Source organism: Bos grunniens, chromosome 2 (assembly GCF_055505025.1).
Source record: "Bos grunniens cultivar Pamir isolate PY7600 chromosome 2, Bosgru_T2T1.0, whole genome shotgun sequence".
NCBI classification, from domain to species: domain Eukaryota; kingdom Metazoa; phylum Chordata; class Mammalia; order Artiodactyla; family Bovidae; genus Bos; species Bos grunniens.
The window spans coordinates 75,833,757-75,855,737 of NC_141166.1; the positions used below are offsets into that span (position 1 = coordinate 75,833,757).

The 21,981-nt window shown below is 44.2% G+C and overlaps 1 protein-coding gene across 14 annotated transcripts in view; it reads left to right on the top strand.

The window, feature by feature from the left end:
• LOC147378256 (uncharacterized) overlaps window positions 1-21,981 on the top strand; it is a 407,307-nt gene that overhangs the window by 192,576 nt on the left and 192,750 nt on the right. For 7 of the 14 annotated variants that reach the window (XR_015145635.1, XR_015145614.1, XR_015145625.1 and 4 more), the window contains one exon: window positions 5,120-5,195. The exons of the other annotated variants lie outside the window; for them this stretch is intronic. Coding sequence is in view for 2 of the 7 variants with exons in the window: in XM_086351333.1 (XP_086207459.1) it covers window positions 5,133-5,195 (63 nt within the window). In the remaining 5 variants the exon portion in view is untranslated. The remainder of the gene's footprint in view (window positions 1-5,119; window positions 5,196-21,981) is intronic. 14 annotated transcript variants of the gene reach the window in all.

The following is a 21,981-nucleotide window of genomic DNA, read 5'->3' on the forward strand; positions in this document are numbered from 1 at the left end:
CTTCTCCTCAGTGCCAAGAACTCAAACTCTTCACCTCCTACTCCCTCACCCTTACTGAGTCATATTCTCCAGTTCCTCAGCCATTGAGTCTTCTCACAATCCAAGCGTGGCCAAGAGATGGCTATCTCTGTTGCCAGCTTGATCAATAGCTAGTTGTTGGTTCCATGATGCTATGAAGAATTAGATTTCCATAGAGGATATGATAATTGATTTCCCAACATTCATTCCAACATAGTTGGATAAGTCTAAGGCAGGTAGGATTATCTTCCTTGGGCCAGTAAATGATTTAGAAAAGGACAAGCAACCCAGCTCTGAAGACTGACTTGTGAGAAGAAGCTTGCTGGGGACTTCTTGAAAAGTTAACTTTTCCTGTAGGTAGAGTATGATGATCCCTGTCTGTCCTCAGGGCCTTGTTCTCCTGGATATGATTTCTGCTGCAGCCATCTTGCAGCAAGGATGACTATGAAGCCAATTGTGAGGATGAAAGAAGAGACAGATGGTGAGAAACTGGGTACTTAACAACTTCATTAAGCCACTGAATCAAGTAACCCTTAAGTCCACCCCTACTCTGGCCTCCCAGATTTCCTATCACTTGAGGTAATGCCTTTCCATACTGTTGAAGCCAGTGTGAGTCAAGGTTTCTGAAGTCAAACTCACTGATAGGATTTTTGAAGTCACTTCTGGAATCAGCATGGAAGGGAGCAGGGATCGACTAGCTGTGTCTGTCAGGTGGAGGTGTGAATATTTGCCAGCCTGTGCCGCTTGACTCCTCCCCAGCATCTTGTATGGGGTTTCTCTATCGTGCTTGTTTTGCTTTCACTACTTCCCAGAATTGTGCTTTGAAGATACCCATGGTGATTATTGCTTAAAGGGAGTCCCTGCTTTTATATCTTGTTTTGTGCTTTTCATCCTGAACTGCCCAATACAGTCTATACCTCACTTCTCTTCCTCTTGACTCTCTGGTTATGGACCTTTTGCTTAGAGAACGTCTGTATGACGTTCTCTCTTCATCAGTGGCCATTTAAAAGTCCACTCAGGAGATTGGACAGGAACACAGAACATTGCAGCCCATCAGAAGCACTAGATGGCTGTTGGTGATAAGAACACACATGAGGCCCATTTGGCTGTTGGCTATATGACTCCAGCAATGGCTTGGTCTGGGCTGGCTGATTCAAGAGGCTAGGCTAGTGACCCCTTCATCTTGCCTACGTGATCTGTGGGCAGCTCCTTAGGGGCTGTGTGCTTGGTCAATGAGGAAGAGCTGTCCTTTGGTCGAGGTATATAGACACTGTCCTGATGACCCAAAGAAACACAGCTTTTGAACTCCTACACTGACACTGTGCATGCATGCTCAATCATATCCCATTCTTTAGCAACACCCCATGGACTGTAGTCCACCAGGCTTCTCTGTCTGTGGAATTTTCCAGGCAAGAATACTGGAGTGGGTTGCCATTGTACATTTCTTAATTCCTGAAGCCCTCAGTCCCTTTTGCCAGATAAGAATGAGGAGAGGTGGCGTGGAAGTGATGGGGCTGCCATTTTTCAGCTCCCTTATTTTTGATTTAACTTGGAAACAGTTTGCAGGGGTTCAGCCTGTGTTACTTGAAAATCAAAATGGACCATGCACATAGGTGGCTGATGGAAGAGTTCATGGTGGCCCTTAGCAATTGACTCGCACTCCACCCTCCCCCTACCGTTTGCTAATTGATTAAAAATATGTATGTATTGCAAAGTTTATTTATCGATCGAGAGGAGAGCCAAAAGGATAGCGTCCCTAATTAAAACCGATCGGAGCTGTGAAAGTTTAATTAATTGGATGCATGTCACTTCATTTCCATGTTATGTTGCGCACAGTGCTCTGTTTTCATAATTAACGTGTTGTGTCAGGATGGCGGGTGTCTCTCTAATTAACAGTCTGAGGGGAAAGTGATGTATGGGCCTGCGGAGCAGGCAGAGTGGGTGGAAGAGAAGTCTCAGCCAGAACCCACAGTTTCTGTTCCCTGTGGTCTGTTTCTTGCCATTTAATCACCCTTTGTTCAGTTAATGAGGTTTTGGTGGATCTTCCCGGAGACTGCTCTTTGTGTGATTGTATCCCTGGTGTTTCTCCGTTGGAGGACAAAGGGGCTGGATGACACTTCCAGAGATAGCAGGTGGGGGAGAGTCCCTCTGTCCCCTCTCTGTCCTCTGAGCTGTCTCAACAGTCGCTGCTTTTGTTTCTCACAGGGCGATCAACACTTGCCCACTTGGCCAAGGCAAACTTTTACTGACTGTCTGCTCTGCGCAGACAACTGGTGTGTGGGTGGCTTTGAATCCAGCCTGCAGCTTCTTGCTAGACCCATGACCATTCGGAAATTCCTTAACTTCTCTGTGCCTCAGTTTATAAAATGGGAATATTTGGTAAATGTGTTGTGAGGATTAAATGAAACCCTGTAAATGGCACTCTTAGCACACAGTAGTATCAGCCTAGATTTACTGAACAGTCTTCTCCTTTTTCCTTTATCAGTTCGGTTCAGTCGCTGAGTCGTGTCCGACTCTTTGCTACCCCATGAACCGCAGCATGCCAGGCCTCCTGTCCGTCACCAACTCCCGCAGTTTACGTATTTGAATGGTCTGATTGTAGATTGTAACCTAAATGACTTTCACTCCACTGTTGTCTTCCTCAAATCCATTCTTTGCTTTGGCAACAGAATTATTTTTTTCTAAAATGGAAAGTTGATTTGATTCTTTGCTTAGAGATTTAAAGGCCCCCTCTTGCTCAGACCATGTTTCAAGTCTGTGGTATAAGAATTCTAGGCCTTGAACAAGCCAGCCTTCCCACCACTGCCTACCCAGCCCAACTACAAGTCTCCCTCACACCTGAGCACACCATGCTTTTTTCTCTTCTGCCCAGAAGGCTCCTTTTCTTTTTTTAGAAGACTCTTTTTGTTTTTTTTTGGAAAAGCGAATATCCTACCATTTTTTTTCACGTTCAATTCAAATACTTTTTTGTTTTAAGTGACATATTTTTTGTTTGGAGTCTCTCTTCCCAAGCAGAGAGGACGTTCCTACAGGCTGGGGCTATGTCTTGGTCATCTTTGAGTTGTAGTGCCTTGTAAGAGTGTAGTGGAAAGAGGGCTTTTCCTGATTACTGCATGATGGATAGAAAAAGTTTTCTCCATGTGGAATTACTATTTAATATCTACTTTCCCACAACACTGTTGGCTTCATTCTAGCAGGGAACATTTCTGTTTTGCTCGACGTTGCTCCTTGTTGCCTGGTGCATGGTAGGTGCTCAACAGATAAATAAGATTGGCCTGGTGCATAGACCTTATAGGTTTGTTGCATGGGCAAATTGGTGATGAATATAAAGGTTCTTCAAGTTCAAAGCTGACTGATAAATATAGCAAGATTATTTATAATAGAACAGTCAGTGCCATTGATGTTATTACCTGAAACATTTTATTAGTACTGGAAGGTGGATTCTTTCCTTTTAGGAGTAGATTTCCTGAATAGCAGTTGCCTCTGGGTCCTTCTGGACATTGTCATTGCAATGTGCATAGACCAGAGGCTGCCCAACATAACCCTCAGAGAGGAGCCCCATAGCCTTTGCTCAGAAACACTGCATCTGAGCTGCTTGCAAATCTCATTCTATCCCTTAAAAAAAAAAATCCTAACCCTCTGCTTTTCCTAATATGCTATTCTCCTGCCTCAGTGACATGTACAGTAAGTAATGCATTCTGGTAAGTTTAGAAAATAATTTTATTTCCAGGTACCTGTATAGAATCTAATCAATATTTATACTTACTCAAGGGTTTTTTTTTTTTTTTTTCCATTAAGAGAGGTAGAGAGGTTTTCTTCTTGTGACTGTTTGACCTTGTCTGAAACAGAAAGTCTTTTTTTCTAGTGTAAAACTGAAAAAAAAACAAAACCCAGCCACAAGGATTGTCACCATGCCTCTTCTCACTAATTAGGGAGCGCTTACAGGAAATCAGGCCCAATCACGTGTTCCAGTTTTGCTAGCTTTTCATGATTGAATAGAGTTCAGAAAACTGGATCATAGACTGGGCCTGCCATCTCAGGCCCAGTGTGGTGCCATTCTGTCAGCAATATTCACAGAACTGGGTGCTGGAGATGACAAAGATCCAAGGTGGTTAAAAATAGCTCCGGTATTGAAATGACTAGCTTGTTTCAGAGGCTCTCTTCCTCTGCACCAAAATGTAATATTAATCTTAAAAAAATCAGTCCCTGAACTATTTCCCCAGGTATATCTTGGATCAGATAGAAAATCAATGAGTGGGGGCCATGGGGACTTCAGGTGGGTGTGAGGCGTGGCGGAGGGGGGTGGTAGTGGTGAAGACTCTGGGGGTCTGAGGGTCCCGTTTCTAGGCTGGTTCTGCCACTGGTTGGCCATGTGATGTGGAAAAGTCACTCAGATTTTGAGGGCTTCAGTTTCCTGGTCAGTTGAATAAAAGGGCTGGATGATGATTCCGGGGGAGTTGGCAGGTGGCCTGTCCACAGGAATAGTGATTGAATTCCTCCCATTTTCCGCCACTGGTCTGGGTGCTGGGGAAATACTCATGAAGGAGACTTGCTAGCCAAAGCATGAAGCAAGACTCAGATGTGCTCGGCCCTCGGTCCCAAAGAACAGCCTCCATGCCCATGTGAATGGCTCAGGCCAAAGCTGTCTTTTCCTGTGACCCTTTAGGCCTGTACGTGTACTGAGGCTGGGTCACCAGTTCAGACTCCCACCCCTCACGGCATCGGTTTCCTTTCCTGGTTCCCTTTCCTGCTGGCTGACTTTGGCCCATTGCAGAGCAGAAGAGAACTTCTGAAAACGTTGACTCAGAAGGGGAAGCGAGCAGCACACAGCTCTCTCTCTTCTCTGGGGCGCCCTGACCCCACTCATCTGCCAGCAACAGTGTTGGGTTCCCAGGGCCTAGGTGGGGGGAAGTTGAAACCAGTTCCACAAAAGCCCCTTTCAGGGCCATTGACACTTCCTCCCTGAAGTTATAGAAAGAGGACGACCCCTCTAGCATTCCCTACAGGAGCTTATGTGCACTTCTGGAGTTTATGTGCTCTGCCCATGGATAAAGTGGAGGCGGCTGTTCTTACTAAAAAAAGTTCCTCTTTGCCTCACCAGGTGAGAAGTGTTAATGGCTCATTGTGTCTGCATAGACTGGAGCCCACCAGACCCCTCTGTTCACGGGATTTTCCAGGTGAGAATACTGGAGTGGCTTCCCATTTCCTTCTCCAGGTGATCTTCCTGACCCAGGGACTGAACCTGGGTCTCCTGCTTTGCAGGTAGATTCTTTACTGTTTGAGACACCAGAGAGAGAATAGCAATTAGGAAGGTTTCAAGACACATTAGAGCCAGAAATTTAAAAAGACACATTAGAGGGCAGGGGAGGAGGGACAGGGGATGGATGGTGTGTGCACACATGTGTGTGTGTGCGTGTGTACACATACACAGACACACACAGACACAGACACACACACACCTTCTGTTGTCCTAAGACAGTGGGTCTCAAACTCAAGCGAGCACCCAAATCACTTATAGGACTTTTTCAAATGTATTCATTGTTCCTAATTCAGTAGCTCTGGGTGAAGGCTAAGAATTTGCTAATACTTTCCAGGTGATGCTAATTCTGCTTTTCTCACCACTGTACTAGGGAGGGTGGCTTAAAGAGAGAATGGTCTTAATGAGCACAATATTGGCTCAATCAACCTCTTCCTTAGAATATTAATAAGCCGAGGCAAGAGCCCTGCATGTACTGAATGCAGAAGAAAGCTCTTTAGCAATGAGACTTTAGAATGATGTTTCTCAAGTGTAGCTGAAGACAACCCATCTTCATCAGAACAACCTAGGACCCTGCTGCTCAACGTGTGGTTCCCAGGCCAGTAGCCTGGGCACCTCCTGGGTATTGGTTAGAAATGCAGAATCTCAGGCCCAACTCCAGACCTACTAAACCAAAACCTACTTTAAATTTGTAGGCACATTATAGATGGGGATGCATTGCTCTAAGGGTTTCTCAAATGTGTCTCTGGGGTGGGTATCATTGGGGGTGGGAGTGGGGAGGTGGGATATGCCATTTCTGTAATCCAGAATTGTTGCATGCTGTTGAAGCTGAAACTCCAATACTTTGGCCATCTGATGCGAAGAACTGACTCATTTGAAAAGACCCTGATTCTGGGAAAGATTAAAGGAAGGAGCAGAAGGGGACAACAGAGGATGAGGTGGTTGGATGGCATCACTGACTCAATGGACATGAGTTTGAGTGCACTCTGGGAGTTGGTGATGGACAGGGAGGCCTGGCGTGCTGCAGTCCATGGGGTCGCAAACAGTCGGACACGACTGAACGACTGAACTGAACTAAGCATAGCCTAGGCACTGAGGTGGGGACTTTGCCAGAGTCAACAGCTCAAGCCTTCACAGAGCTTGCTGCTGCTGCTGCTAAGTTGCTTCAGTCGTGTCCGACTCTGTGCGACCCCATAGACGGCAGCCCACCAGGCTCCACCGTCCCTCACAGAGCTTACGATCCTAGAAACAAAGCCTGCAGAAGGAAAGGTGGTTTCAGTGCGTCATCTGTCAATTTTGACAGTGTCTTTCTGAAGATCAGTATACAATGTCTTCTTTAGCATCTCTATGGCAGAGAAAGTATGGAAGGCTTGGGAATAGATCATGGCTGCAAGGGAGGAGCCAGGAGGGGAGCAGGTGGCTCAGATCAGGCTCCTGAAATGTGTAGCCCAACTAGAATTGCCCAGTATTGTATTTCTTGGGGTGTAGGGGGGTGAGTGAAATGAGAAAATGTGCCAAGTCCAGCATCACTAATGGTATCTCTTCCAAAAGGCCCAGAACAGTTTTTTTTAATGGTTTATTAAGATATAATTTACATACCATTTACTCATTTAAAGTGTACAATTCAATTGTATTTAGTATATTGATAAAGTTATGCAACTCTCACTGATCTAAGTTTAGAACTTCTTTATCACCCTCAAAGAAACCCCATACCTACTGGCAGTCACTCCTCATCTCTTTCCTTCTCCTACTATAGGCAATTACTAATCTGCTTTCTGTCTCTACACATTTGCCTATTGTGTACATTCAGTATAAATGAAATCATATTATAGTGGTCTTTTGTAAGTGGCTTCTTTCACTTAGCGTATGTTTTCAAGGTTCATCCATGTTGTAGCATGTATCAGTGCTTTATTTCTTTTTATTGCCAAATTGTGTTCCATTATATGGATATGCCACAGTTTGTTTGATCCACTCATCAGGAGATGAACATTTGTATTTTTACTGTTCAGCTATTGTGATAAAGCTGCTAGAAATAGTCATGTGAAAGTTTTTGTGTGGACCTATGTTTTCATTTCTCTTAGGCATATACCTACCTGGGAGTGGAATTGCTAGGTCATATGGTAAATGCCAGACTATTTTCCAAAGCGGCGGCCGCATTACATTCTCAGCAGTGACGTGTTGGCATTCCAGTTACTCCACATCCTGGCCAACAATGGTCATAGTTACCCTAGTGGGTGTGGGTATCTCACTGTGGTTTTGATTAACATCTTCCTAATAGCTTTTGATGTTTGAGCATCTTTTCATGTACTTATTGGCCATCTGTAAACGTTCTTTGAAAAAATACCTATTTAGATCCGTTGCCCATCTTTTGCCCAGTGGGGTTTTTTTTTTTTGGTGTTTCAGTTATCAGGTTGCAAGAACTCTTTGTGTACTCTAGATACAAGTCCTTTATCAGATATATGATTTGCATATATTTTCTCCAGTGTGTGGGTTTTTTTTTTTTTTTTTTTTTTTTACTTTTTTGATGGTGTCCTTTGAAACACAGAAACTTTTAACTTTGATTACTGGGTTTTCTTTTTGTTCCCTATGCTTTCAGTATCATGTTTAAGAAGACTTTGCCTGACTCAAGGTCATGAAGATTTACTATCTTTTCTTCAAAGAGTTTTTCAACTGTAGATCTTATCTGAAGGTCTGTGATCCATTTTGAGTTAATTTTTGTATTTGGTGAGGAATGGATTCAGCTTCATTGTGTTTCATGTGGACATCCAGTTGGAAAAGACACCACATATTTGGTGTCAAGAAAAAAAGCCCTCAGCTGGATCCCTAGACAGTTGTTAGCAGAAACAAGGTTAGTGGAGGCTGAGGATCAAAAAGCACATCGCCACTGCGTTCTTCCTCCCTGTTTGGTTTCAGATCTGCCTCTTCTTGTAGACGGATGAGTTTGATAGGCCACTACCCTCCTTCCAGTTTGGGTCACAACAGTTGAGCTGGGAAGTGGTTTTAGAGTTTGATATAGAGAATAGAAGTTAAAATCTACAGTTGGCTGAGATGTAAATGGATGTAACTTTTATTTCAGATAGTTTGGCACTTTGTAGTACCTTAAAAATGTACATATCCTTTGACCTAGTAGTCTTAAAATTGAGGAATATTTTCCTAGGGGTTTGATCTGGTATGTAGATCCATTTTTAAGTAAACATTATCTATTGAACATTATTTATGTTAGTGAAAACTGACTACCAAAAAAGTTCAACACTGTGGGATTGATTAAATAAAGTTCAGGATAACTTTTGGATGGAATGATATGTTATCACTGAACATTATTAGGAATTTAAGTCCATGGGCAAATAATATATTTGCATACATGTATGTATTAACAGTATATTAATGCTATTCATTTAGAATATCATCCAAATTAGGGGCTTCCCAGGTATCTCAGTGGTAAAGAATCTGCCTGCCAATGCAGGAGATGCAGGTTTGATCCATGGGTCGAGAAGATCCCCCGGAGAAGGAAATGGCAACCCACTCTAGTATTCTTGCCTGGAGAATCCCATGGACAGAGCTACAGTCCCTGGGGTCGCAAAAGAGTCACACAATACACATCATCCAAATTATATCAACCAGGCTTTATTAAGCTTGGAAACACATATACCAATAGAACAGTGTTACCTTGGTAGTAGCGTAATTGGTGTTTGGATTCTTTTTCTTATGTTTCATCCTTTATTTCTGGATACTTTTATAAATAATGATGCTGTCACTGTGTCTAGTCTCCAGAGTAAGATCCAGGGGGGTCAAGAAATAGAGTTCTTTTATAATCAGGAAAAATGTTAATGAGACAATTCCTCAGCAGTGCCTTCCACATCAGTTGAATTTGACTGTGGTCCTTGTAGCTGTGGGGAGAGTCAAGGGAATGAGAGTTTACGGGCTGCATTGATTTTGCTCTCCGCTTCTCTCTTTCTTGTCACCTGGAACCCACTGAGGGACCCGTCTGCCCTGTGCAGTGAGCCCTCTTAGGAAGCACTGGTGGGAGGTACAAATCAAAGGCTGGGATGGTGGGACAGGGCCTCCCGCTCCTGTGGAGGAGTGCCTTGGAACCAGCAACTCCCCTGGATTAGCTCTGTGTGAGTGAAAGGCACCCTGTGTCCCTCAAATCTGGGAAGTGTAAACTTTTATCAGTTGGGCACTTGAATTTAAATCACTGCTGAGAACAGTGGGGCCTGAGAGATTTTTCCGAGGTCAGTACATGCAGCCTCCAGCTTCTTTGGAAGTCTGCACTCTTCTAAAGCCAGGCCTAATAGAGGGTGAACTTAGAGAAACGTCTCTTGATCTTCTTTTTCCCCTGCCCTCTCTCAGTGAATGCTCAGGGCTTCTGTCTTTGGGATCCTACTGTATTCCCTCGCCCTGTTGTTCCTTTATTTCTTTGAATCTGATGGCTTCAGTGGTACTCCCAGGCCCTGTGCCTGTGCCTCCCCTCAAACTTACTTGTCCAGGGTCCTACACCTCCAGCAGCTCAGATCTGTGCTAATCTGGCAAACTTCACTGCAGTTCTGGGAAAACTGGCATAGAGACTCTACCCCTTTCTGGATAGTGCTTGAATTTGTGTTGAGCTTGTGACCTAATGACTAATGACACAGAAGGACCCCAAGAGCCCTTTTCTAGGTTTTTCACGGCAATCCTGCTTAACCTATTGTAAGGATGGTGTGCTCATTTCCCCATGAAACCAGTCCTGTCTGTGAGATTCCAGGCTCTTCTCTTGGACATTTCTTCTTTCATCGTTCAGGAGTACTGTCTTTTTTTGCCCTTTCACTTTTTAAAGTAGGTAATATTTTTGAGTAGGTCCAACTTTAAAACTTACAAGTTTATAGGGTAAGAGTCTCTGGCCCAACTCTGTTCCCCATCTGCCCAATTCACTCTGTCCTCATCAAAGGAGATAGAGGGCTAGCGCCAGCTTTTCCAGATGGCAGCCAGCTTTTCCAGGGTCTCCACTCCATTTTCCTCCACTGATTGGAGAGACGGTCATAGTGTCCCATATACATTTGGACCTATTTCTGGACTTCGTATTGTTTCGCTGTCTGTTTATATGCCAGCAGCCCTGAGAACTGAGGGCTGGCAGCAGTCCTCACCTTGCTCTAGACTTCTGTTTTTCTCCTCTTTTCAGACTTCACTGCCAATGTTTCCCAAAAACTGGGTTTGCCTCTTTGTGGGTAGAAGCCAATAGACACCAAAGATGGGGAGAAGGAAGGCTTTATTATTGCTTACTACAAGTTAAGAGAACACCAGAGAGCTTCCCCAAAGCAATGTCTCCCTGAATACCTAAATTAGAAGTTTTAAGCTAGGGGTACATACATATTCATGAAGGGACTGGAGCAGAGGAAAATTCAGCATAGAACTGGGGCAAAGGTTGGCTGAGTCCAAACTTCAGTTGATTGAATTAAGGAACGTCCGTTCAGTTCAGTCACTCAGTCATGTCCGACTCTTTGTGACCCCACAGACTGAAGCATGCTAGGCTTCCCTGTCCATCACCAATTCCCGGAGCTTACTCAAACTCATGTCCATTGAGTTGGCGATCCCATCCAACCATCTCATCCTCTGTCATCCCCTTCTCCTTCTGCCTTTGATCTTTCCCAGCATCAGGGTGTTTTCCAATGAGTCAGTTCTTTGTATCAGGTGGCCAAAGTATTGGAGCTTCAGCATAAGTCCTTTCAATGAATATTCAGGACTGATTTTCTTTACGATTGACTGATTTGATGTCCTTGCAGGCTAAGGGACTCTCAAGAGTCTTCTCCAACACCACAGTTCAAAAGCATCGATTCTTTGGCCCTCAGTTTTCTTTATGGTCCAACTCTCACATCCATACATGACTACTGGAAAAACCATAACTTTGACTAGGTGGACCTTTGCTGGCAAAGTAATGTCTCTGCTTTTTAATATGCTTTCTAGGTTGGTCATAGCTTTTGTTCCAAGGAGCCAGTGTCTTTTAATTTCATAGCTGCAGTCACCATCTGCAGTGATTTTGGAGTCCCCCAAAATAAAGTCTGTGACTGTTTCTATTGTTTCCCCATCTATTTGCCATGAAGGGACAGGATCAGATGCCATGATTTTAGTTTTCTGAATGTTGAGTTTTAAGCCAAATTTTTCACTCTTTTTTCACTTTCATCAAGAGACTCTTTAGTTCTTCATTTTCTGCCATAAGAGTGGTGTTATCTGCATATCTGAGGTTATTGATATTTCTCCTGGCAATCTTGATTCCAGCTTGTACTTCTTCCAGCCCAGCATTTCTCATGATGTACTCTGCATATAAGTTAAATAAGCAGAGTGACAATATACAGCCTTGATGTACTCCTTTTCCTATTTGGAACCAGTCTGTTGTTCCATGTCCAGTTCTAACTGTTGCTTCTTGACCTGCATACAGATTTCTCAGAAGGTAAGTCACGTAGTCTGGTATTCCCATCTCTTTAAGAATTTCCCACACTTTGTTTTGATCCACACAGTCAAAGGCTTTGGCATAGTCAATAAAGCAGAAGTAGATGTTTTTCTGGAACTCTCTTGCTTTTTCAATGATTCAAGGGATGTTGGCAATTTGATCTCTGGTGAGGTCAGGAAGCAACAGTTAGAACTGGACATGGAACAACAGACTAGTTTCAAATAGGAAAAGAGGTACCTCAGGGCTGTATATTGTCACCCTGCTGATTTAACTTGTATGCAGAGTACATCATGAGAAATGCTGGGCTGGAAGAAGCACAAGCTGGAATCAAGATTGCCGGGAGAAATATCAGTAACCTCAGATATGCAGATGACACCACCATTATGGCAGAAAGTAAAGAGGAGCTAAAAAGCCTCTTGCTGAAAGTGAAAGAAGAGAGTGAAAAAGTTGGCTTAAAGCTCAATATTCAGAAAACTAAGGTCATGGCATCTGGTCCCATCACTTCATGGGAAATAGATGGGGAACAGTGGAAACAGTGGCTGACTTTATTTTTTTGGGCTCCAAAATCACTGCAGATGGTGATTGCAGCCATGAAATTAAAAGACACTTACTCCTTGGAAGGAAAGTTATGACCAACCTATATAGCATATTAAAAAGCAGAGACAATACTTTGCCAACAAAGCCCATCTAGTCAAGGCTATGGTATTTCCAGTGGTCATGTATGGATGTGCAAGTTGGTCTGTGAAGAAAGCTGAGCGCTGAAAAATTGATGCTTTTGAACTGTGGTGTTGGAGAAGACTCTTGAGAGTCCCTTGGACTGCAAGGAGGTCCAACCAGTCCATCCTAAAGGAGATCGGTCCTGAGTGTTCATTGGAAGGACTGATGCTAAAGCTGAAACTCCAATAGTTTGGCCACCTCATGAGAAGAGTTGACTCATTGGAAAAGACCCTGATGCTGGGAGGGATTGGGGGCAGGAATAGAAGGGGTTGACAGAGGATGAGATGGTTGGATGGCATCACTGACTCAATGGACATGAGTTTGAGTGAACTCCGGGAGTTGGTGATGGACAGGGAGGCCTGGCGTGCTGTGATTCATGGGGTCGCCAAGAGTGGGACACGACTGAGTGACTGAACTGAACTGAACTGAGGAGGGTAATCATCAGCATTCTGTCCTCTGCCTGGGTGGGGCCTTAGTCCCTGAAGAACTCTAAGATGTATTATTATGTGTATCCCTTGAGGAACCAGGACCCTACCCCGAGACTGTACTATTGTTTCTTGACTGTTCCTTCCTTGTTTCTTCATTCCTTAAGATCATGAATTACTGAGATCTGTTCAAGGGCAAACATTTGTAGCTAGGCTTAGATCACAGATGGCTTTGGCCCCAAATGGTTCTTTTATGTCAAACAAGCCATTCCTGGGTCTCTTTCTTTGGGGACCCCCTACCATATCTGCTGTCTAGGTTGTCATAGCTTTTCTTCCAAGGATCAAATGTCTTTTAATTTCATGGCTGCAGTCACCATCTGCAGTGATTTTGTCTGTGACCAACCTAGACAGCATATTAAAAAGCAGAGACATTACTTTGCCAACAAAGGTCTACCTAGTAAAAGCTATGGTTTTTCTAGTAGTCATGTATGGATGTGAGAGTTGGACTATAAAGAAAGCTGAGCACTAAAGAATTGATGCTTTTGAACTGTGGTGTTGGAGAAGGTTCTTGAGAGTCCCTTGGACTGCAAAGAGATCAGACCAGTTAATCCTAAAGGAAATCAGTCCTGAATAAAATGGAAGGACTGATGCTGAAGCTGAAACTCCATTACTTCGGCCACCTGCTGCAAAGAACTGACTCATTGGAAAAGACCCTGATGCTGGGAAAGATCAAAGGCAGAAGGAGAAGGGGATGACAGAGCATGAGATGGTTGGATGGTATCACTGACTCAATGAACATGAGTTTGAGAAAGCTCTGGGAGTTGGTGATAGACTGGGAAGCCTGGCATGCTGCAGTCAATGGGGTCGCAAAGAGTTAGACAAAACTGAGCAACTGAACTGAACTGACCATATATGCTGGTATAAATAATATTCCTCACAGTGATGTGTGTGGTACCCACTATTACCCCCATTTTATGGATTAGAAAATGAGGAACAGGAAGTTGAAGTAGTTCACTCAAGGCACACAGCTGGCATGTGGATCAGCAATAGGAATCCTGAGATAGATATCTAACATGTCATCTATTTTTTTTTTTCAGAATATGATGATGATAATGAATACTGGTAACTACAATTAATTGAGTATCTGCTAGGCATTGTATTCAGTGCTTTGAGTACCTGGTATATAGTATCTCATTTAACTTACTCTCCATAATAACCCTGGAAGTGGCTATGATCATCAGATTTGTCCACATGGGAAACTGAGGCTCAGAGAGGGTTAATTTAAATTGGTAAAGGCCCAGGGGCTCTGTGTTTCTCCAAAAACCATGCTCTTTACAATTACACTTTACTGATCCTCCATTTTCATGATCTTGATCAAATATGCTTCCATATTCCTTTGACCTCACCTTCTTTGTCAGTCACCAGGCATCAGGAGGTTTCCAGAGATGCAGAGGCAGAAATGCACAGTCCCACTCTCCTTGCACTTTCTGACACTTTTTTGCTTTCTTAGGTTATGAAATTCTCTCAAACAGCAATTAAACTCTCACTACAGGGTCTTTGTCTTCTAAGGCAATCCGTAAGTGTGTTGATATTGAGAAGGCTGATCAGGAGTTCCACATTAGGTGAAAGAAGGAAAATAAGAAGTGAGCCAGCTATGGGAGAGCCTTAAAGCTTCAACAGGGAAACTCAGACTTGATGAGACTGTCAGTGGGGAGGCTCAAAAGGTTCTTGAGTGGGGAAATAAGAGACAAAAATGCTATTTAAGGAAAAGTAGTCATGACTGATATTACTCTGTGTAATCTCCGCGAAGAAAGGAAAGAGCCAGGACAACAGCTAAACCCAATGAACATTGTTTGTAAAGGCTTTGATCTGCAGGGCACTTCACTTCGTTCATATGATCCAAACACTGTATCACCTGATTGACCTCACACCCCAGGATTTTTCTTTGTGGATTGAGTCCCAAGAGTCTAGGAGAATAAGGAAACACGTCCTTCTTTAGATCAGCCTCTTTATTCCAAAGACTGCAAGGAACATTGGGCACACTGCAGAGCCCTCAACTCAGACGATAACATCCTTCATCATGTGGCTCCTGCCTTATTTCTCTGGCCATCACCTTCTGACTTTCTCTGCTATGCCCTCACCCAAACTGAACATATTCAGTTTCCACATGCAGTGTTCCATTTGCCTCTTGGCAGTTTCCTGGAATAGTTTTTTCCCTTCTTGTCTAATTCTTCCTTTTCCTGAAGTCTTGGCTGAGATGCCACTTCTTTTTTAGTTTTTGGCCACACCAAGTGACATGTCGGATCTTAGTTCCATGACCAGGCATCAAACCAGTGCCCCTTGTGGTGGAAACTCATGGTTTTGACCACTGGACTGCCAGGGAAGTCCCAGTGCCACCCCCTGAAGGAAGCCTCCCTCATCCCTCTGAGGCAGGTTGGGTGTACCTACTATGGTTCCCCACTGCATCCTGCCATCTCCTGGTCTTTTCTGCTGGCTCTGATGGTCTGATAGTTCACTTGTTCTCTGGACTCTGAGGTCCTAATGGGAAAGGGCCACGTCTCAGTTGTCTCCAGCCTGGCACACAACAGCTGTCCAGAAAGTGCTGGCACGTGAATAATGAAGGAACATTGCCATCGGCCGGCTGTCCCCATCTGTTGCACCAACTGACTGGTTGGTGGCTTTTGGCTCCTTGAATCCCTTTGTTATCCCAAAAAGGAGAAACTTTGCTCCCAACTCAAAAGCAAAGGAACTTCCTTCCCCAGAAGAAGACCTTTCTTTCTGGACCCCCGAACTCCTGCACTTCTGGGTCCTGACTCTCTCAATGAGCCCTCCATCCCCCCAGCCCTGCCAGCAGTACCCTCACAGCCTCTTTTCCTTGAGTCAGTAAACCAGAACGCACTAATTCCATTGGCCACATCACTTCCTAAAGCTACCACGCCTCTCTGACAAAGACTGTCTTTGGCCAAACCTGAGTCAGGCTCCTCTGAGCCCTCCTCTTTTCTAAATCCTTGACCTTGGGCTCTGTCCTTGACCTGCTTAGTCCAGTCTTAGCAAGAATTCTGCTGAGTCAGTTTAGCAAATATCTCCCCACCCTTGATGTCTGATCACCCTGGATATCTGATCAAACTCCTCATCCCACACTTTTGGTAACTTCTCACTCTGGCCTGCCTTTGGCAAGAATCTTGCTAGCTCGGTTTAGCAAGAATCCCCGCACCTTGGATGTTTCCTCTTAGTGATCATCCATCCACTGACCCCTGCCCCTGCCCCCCCACCCCCACCGCCGCTCCTTAGCTATAAATCTCCACTTATTGTATTTGATGTTGAGCCTGATCTTTCTCCCCTACTTACAAAACTCCTATTGCAGTGGTCCCTCTTGAATGCAGTTTTCATTATCGTTTTTTTTTAGAGTAAATCCAGGATGAAGATGGGGGAACTGATACTTGTTTATTTGGCTGCAGCATGTGTGGGATCTTAGTTCCTTGGCCAGGGAGCAAACCCACGTCCCCTGCCCTGAGACCTTGGAGTCTTAACCACTAGACCGCTAGGCAAGTCCCATTACCATTTTAAAAGCATCATGAATCATTTTTCTTAACAGCGTCTCCCCTGCCCCCACCCTATATGCCTTGTCTTGAGCCTCAGGACCACTTCTCTATCATTTCCCACAGCTTTGTTCTCCTCCCCCTCCTATTAGTACTTTAGACTTTTCTTCTCTCTCTTGGCTAATTATTCCCTTCCTTTAACCTCTGTGATCTCTCAGCACTTGATTTCCTCCCTTTCTATTTTCTCACCAAGGTGCTACTTGTCCACCCACTTCTTTAACAGAGATTGTTTTCCTAGTTTGTTTTTAACCTTTTGCTCCTCTTGCTCTGAGCACACTGCCTCTCCAGAGAGTGAACCTCCAAAGCCTCAAAATGGATATTGTCTCAGGATGCTTGAAACCTCTTAGGAAATGCACACAGGTTATCTGGGAGTCTAGACACAGGAGGTGTTAGTAGGCATTGGCACAGTTTGTGCCCCCTAAGATCAGAATCCCTTGTGCCTCAGAGTAGTAGGCTGGCCTTCGGGAGTCTCTCAGAAGATGTCTGAATGAATGGAGGGGGTCTGCCATCATGGCCCCCAGTCCTGCTAGGAGACCATCTACCTCTTGCCCCACTCCCTGGGCATCAGCAGGGGCAGCCAGTTGTAGGGCCCACCACTGCCCATTGAGGACAAGAGCCCAGGGACCAGTAGGAGGAGTTAGTGTTCCAAATGCCCAGGAATGGGGTATGTCATCCAAGGTGTGGGTCAGTCAGCGTGTCCTGGTGGTCACCACTCCTGGTGTTTTCACGTACATCCCTTCATTGTTTCTACAGCTGCTATACTTTTTAGTGGTGGTCAAGCCAGCTGTAGGCTGATCATTGTAATCATTTATGTACATTTTGCAGATGTATGTGTTATCATTATTTTGAAATACTTGGCATAAAAAGTTGATTGAATTGAAATCTTTACATTATAAAAAAGTCAATATTACTTATCTGTCAATAAAGGAAAAGAGTTATTTGATTATTCCAATAGAGTTCCAAGGCTGATTTTTGAATAGTTGTAAAAATGATTAAAAATCTGTATCACTTCCTCATGGGAACAAAGTTTCTTACTGATGGAAACCAAGAATTTTAAGAATTGCCATTACAGTGTTGTTCCTGAGTTACAGGTAACCATTTCTAATCTGTGTGCCCCCAGGAGAATGGGGAGAGGTTATAAAAAGTATGTTCACAAACACAAATTCAAGCGTATCACTTAAATATTTGAAAACATTTTATTTGGATATTTTATATAAATTCAATATTTAATATCTTTCTGCAGTGTAAGCATTTTATTTGTCTTCTATTGATATAAATAAAATAGAATGCTTTCTTCCCCCTTAAACTCTAAATATTTTTTGCTTTACCCCAGGGCATGACACAAATGATATTATTTTCTCTGAGTACTATACCATAAAAAATGTTGGGAATTTTAAAAAACAACTTTATTGAGGTATAATTTACTGACTACACAGTTCACCATTTTAAATGTGCAAGTCAGTGACTTGGAGTAAATTTATCAAGTCATGCAACCATCATCATCCATTTTTTTAATTTATTTTTTAAAATATTTATTTACTTGGCTGCGTAGGAGTCTTGGTTGTGGCATGCAGGATCTTTAGTGGTAGCGTGTGGGATCTCGTTCCCAGCCCAGGGATTGAACCTGGGTCCCCTGCACTGGGAGTGCAGAGTCTAAGTCACTAGACCACCAGGGAAGTCCCTCACCATCCATTTTTAGAATGTGTTCCTTATCCCAGTAAGATGAGAAGTAAGTTCTGAAGGTGAGAAGGGACCAGAAGGTATTCCTTGGGGAGGGCAAGCCTTTGAGTCCTAAGGTACTTGGAGCTTGAGGGCAGGTATTAGGTTGGCCAAAAAGTTTATTTGGGTTCTTCTGTAAGATGTGATGGTAAAACCTCAATGAATTTTTTGGCCAACTCTATATAAAGGTGCTTATTTCCTAGGAGAAGCATCCCAAAGGTATGAGGAAGGCCAAGAAGGCTGGCTGCTGCTCTGGGAGGGTTTGCAGCTCAGCTTAGATGCCAGCTCTTCCAGGAAGGCATTTCTAGCTCAGTGCAGCCTGCTTCTTCTCCTGGGCTCTGGTACCCACTCCCACGGTACATGACAGATAAAGATTTTTGGTTCATGACTCTGCTCTTCCTGCTGGACTGTGAGTCTGCTCTCCCAGAACTTAGCTTCATCTCTGGCATAGAGCATGGCCTCAATTATCAGTTTGCCCAATGGATAAATGATTTTCAGCCCTTTTTGGTCTTCTCCAAAGTCCTGGGAGCTGACCAGAAACACACAGGGCGATGCCCCAGCAAATCACAGTGACTGGAGCAGAATCCAACTATCTCCATGAATGGGACCGTGGTATGGGCCAGGTGTGGAACCCTGGTTTTCAGCTGGCCCTGCTTCTGACCATTTGTCCCTCTGTGCTATCACTGCAACTTTCAGTTGTTCTATTGCCTCCAAAATGAGAGTGTGGGATCATACATTGTTTGGTGATTCCAGCTGTAAATCCCCATGATTCTGATGGTGCATCTGTCTCCCTGTGTCTAATGGAGCTGCCTGCATTTGAAGGGACAATTTCCAGGGAGCAAGGGAGATGATTGCAAGGGTTATAGCCCCTGGCTCTGTCTGGGGACTTGGCGCCATTGTGTTTGCCCAGGCTACTGCAGCCGTCCCCGGACACTCTGAAGGTGACAAACAGATTGCCTTCACCACCTCAAGAAGTTATTGGCAAGGTGGCTTCTTTGGGTGCAGGAAATGTGAAGAGATTGAAAGCAAGCACATCAAGCTGTTTTTGAGTATACTTAATAGACACCTAGATGTGCAATCTGCTTTTTAAAAGCAGAGTTGCTTCACTAATAGTAACACTCCATTTTGCTTTATCACGAGACTCTCATCTCTGCTCCATACTCCCCCTCAGTGTTCTTCTGCTCACTAACCCATTTATCCTCTCTTATAAACCTGTGCTTAAAGCCAGAAGAAAATACAGCTGTAACACCACAGCAGAGCTTTCTGGTGCTGCCTCGAGCTGGCAGAGTGCTTGTGCCCATGACGCAGAAGCCTCCCCACACCCCACACTGTTTGTGTCCCAGGTGCTTCAAGTTGGTTTCTGAGGTTGGCATGAGAGCTGCTTCTTGGTGCCCAGTTGAAGAGCTTTTAGGACTCCAAAGCTAAACTCTTGGTGTTGGGGCAAGAGGGGCAACCAGAGGGGAGGCAATGACTCCCTGCCAACCCACACACATCCCTACAACTCCCTCATGGGCATCACAGGGCCAGTCTGGGCACCTAGGACAGATCAGACCTAACTGGCTTTCCTGTCTCATCCTGTTGTTTAATTAACATAACAAATCTTCGCAGCTGGTGGCTGCCCTCTGCTTCTCTTCCCCCTCCTCCTCCCTTCTGTACACTAATTAGTGCAAAAGCAGGGAGCAAATCTTCAGGCATTGATTTGCCTTTGCAGTAATGATTATTCTGGGAACAGCCCAACCTCTCCAAACAGATAAACACCCCCACCCTGAGTTTGAACCACATGCTTCCTTATAGATTTTTGGCTTTGCTAAGGCCAGGATGGAGAACCCAATTATTGAAGAGCATAATACCACATTTGTCTCCTCTGGTTCTAAAAGACAAAAGGGATTATAAGAAGGGGAGAAAACACCTTCAGGGGATGTGACTCATTTAAAGGTGCTGACTTCTCTTTGTAGAAAGTCGACCCCTCTCTGCAAAGGTGGAAACCTAGTCTGGCCAAGTGTCAAGTGGAATGTCTCAGGAAAGCCTTTGCTAACATCTCCCCATCTGTGAAGTGGTTCCCACTTCAGACAGCTCTCAGCCTTGTCAGAGTAAAAGGTCCTCAGGGGCCAGGGACCTACAGAAGTCTGTGCCTGAGATGTCATCCACAGCAGTAGCCTGGAGAGAGGTCTGGGACAGGGGGATGGAGGGGGTGCTCCTTCAAGGGGTCAAGGGGTAGACAAACATTCAACCCCATTTCTGGGTCCTCACTGGGTCACTTACTAACAGACCCCTGTGGCTAGTTAGTCTCCTAGTAAGATTATATGGTAGCATGGCAACAGAAGATTTTTTGTTCTTCTGCTCATTACGTGGTGTTTAAAAAATAGTGCATAGTAAGCAAAGATATCACTTTGCTGACAAAAGTTTGTATAGTCAAGGGTATGGTCTTTCCAGTAGTCATGTACGGATGTGAGAGTTGGACCATAAAGAAGACTGAGCACTGAATAATTGATTCTTTCAAACTGTGGTGCTGGAGAAGGCTCTTGAGAGTCCCTTGTATTGCAAAGAGATCCAACCAGTCAATCTTAAAGGAAATCAAACCTAAATCTCATTGAAGCTGAAGCTCCAATATTTTGGCCACCTGATGCGAAGAACTGACTCGTTGGAAAAGACCTCGATGCTGGGAAAGATTGAGGGCAGGAGGAGAAGAGGACGATAGAGGATGAGACGGTTGGATGGCATCACTGATTCAAAAGAGATGAACCTGGGCAAACTCCAGGAGATGGTGAGGGACAGAGAAGGCTGGTGTGCTGCAACCCATGGAATCGCAGAGTTGGACGTGACTTGGCAACTGAACAACAACAAAGTGTGCTTGTGGGGATTTCATTTATTGTGTCTTTTTTCTCCTTAGTACTCCCTCCCAGGCCTGGAGGATAATCTTCATTTTGCCCCCACTTTTACTCCCTCTGCCAAATGCACAGACACAGAGCCTTAATCATGTCACTTTCTCCCCATCTCTTCTCACACTGTTCTCACCTGCATCAGGGGTTGGGAAGATCTAGGCTCAATGTGGGAGTATTCAGTAATCAACTAGCAATGTTTGCCAGGAGAGGGGGGTGTGGATGGTGCCAAGTAAGGTATTTATTGTGCAGGTCAAGAAGCAACAGAACTGAACATCGAACAACAGACTCGTTCAAAATTGGGAAAGGAGTGTGTCAAGGCTGTATATTGTCACCCTGCTTATATAACTTATATGCAGAGTACATCATGTGAAATGTCAGGCTGGATGAATCACAAGCTGGAATCAAGATTGCTGGGAGAAATATCAATAACCTCAGATAAGATGACACCACCCTTATGGCAGAAAGTGAGGAATAAAAGAGCCTCTTGATGATGAAGGTGAAAGAGGAGAGTGAAAAAGTTGGCTTAAAACTCAGCATTCAAAAACCTAAGATTATGGCATCTGGTCCCATCATTTCATGGCATATAGATGGGGAAACAATGGAGACAGCGAAAGACTATTTTCTTGGGTTCCAAAATCACTGCAAATGGTGACTACAGCCTTGAAATTAAAAGACATTTGCTCCTTGGAAGAAAAGCTGTGACCAACCTAGATAGCATATTAAAAAAAATGCTGTCACCTGAAACACTACCCTAATTAAATCTAACTGTCTAGGGATAAAGTCCATTGATCAGAATCAGAGGTGCTTGTTAAAAATAATGATTCTCTGGTGTCTGTGATTCAGTTGGTCTGGAGTAGGGCTGAGAAGTCTTTACATTTGAAGAACCTCAGGATATTTTCATGATTGGGCATTTTAGAAACTACTGTCTAAATCATCAGTTAAA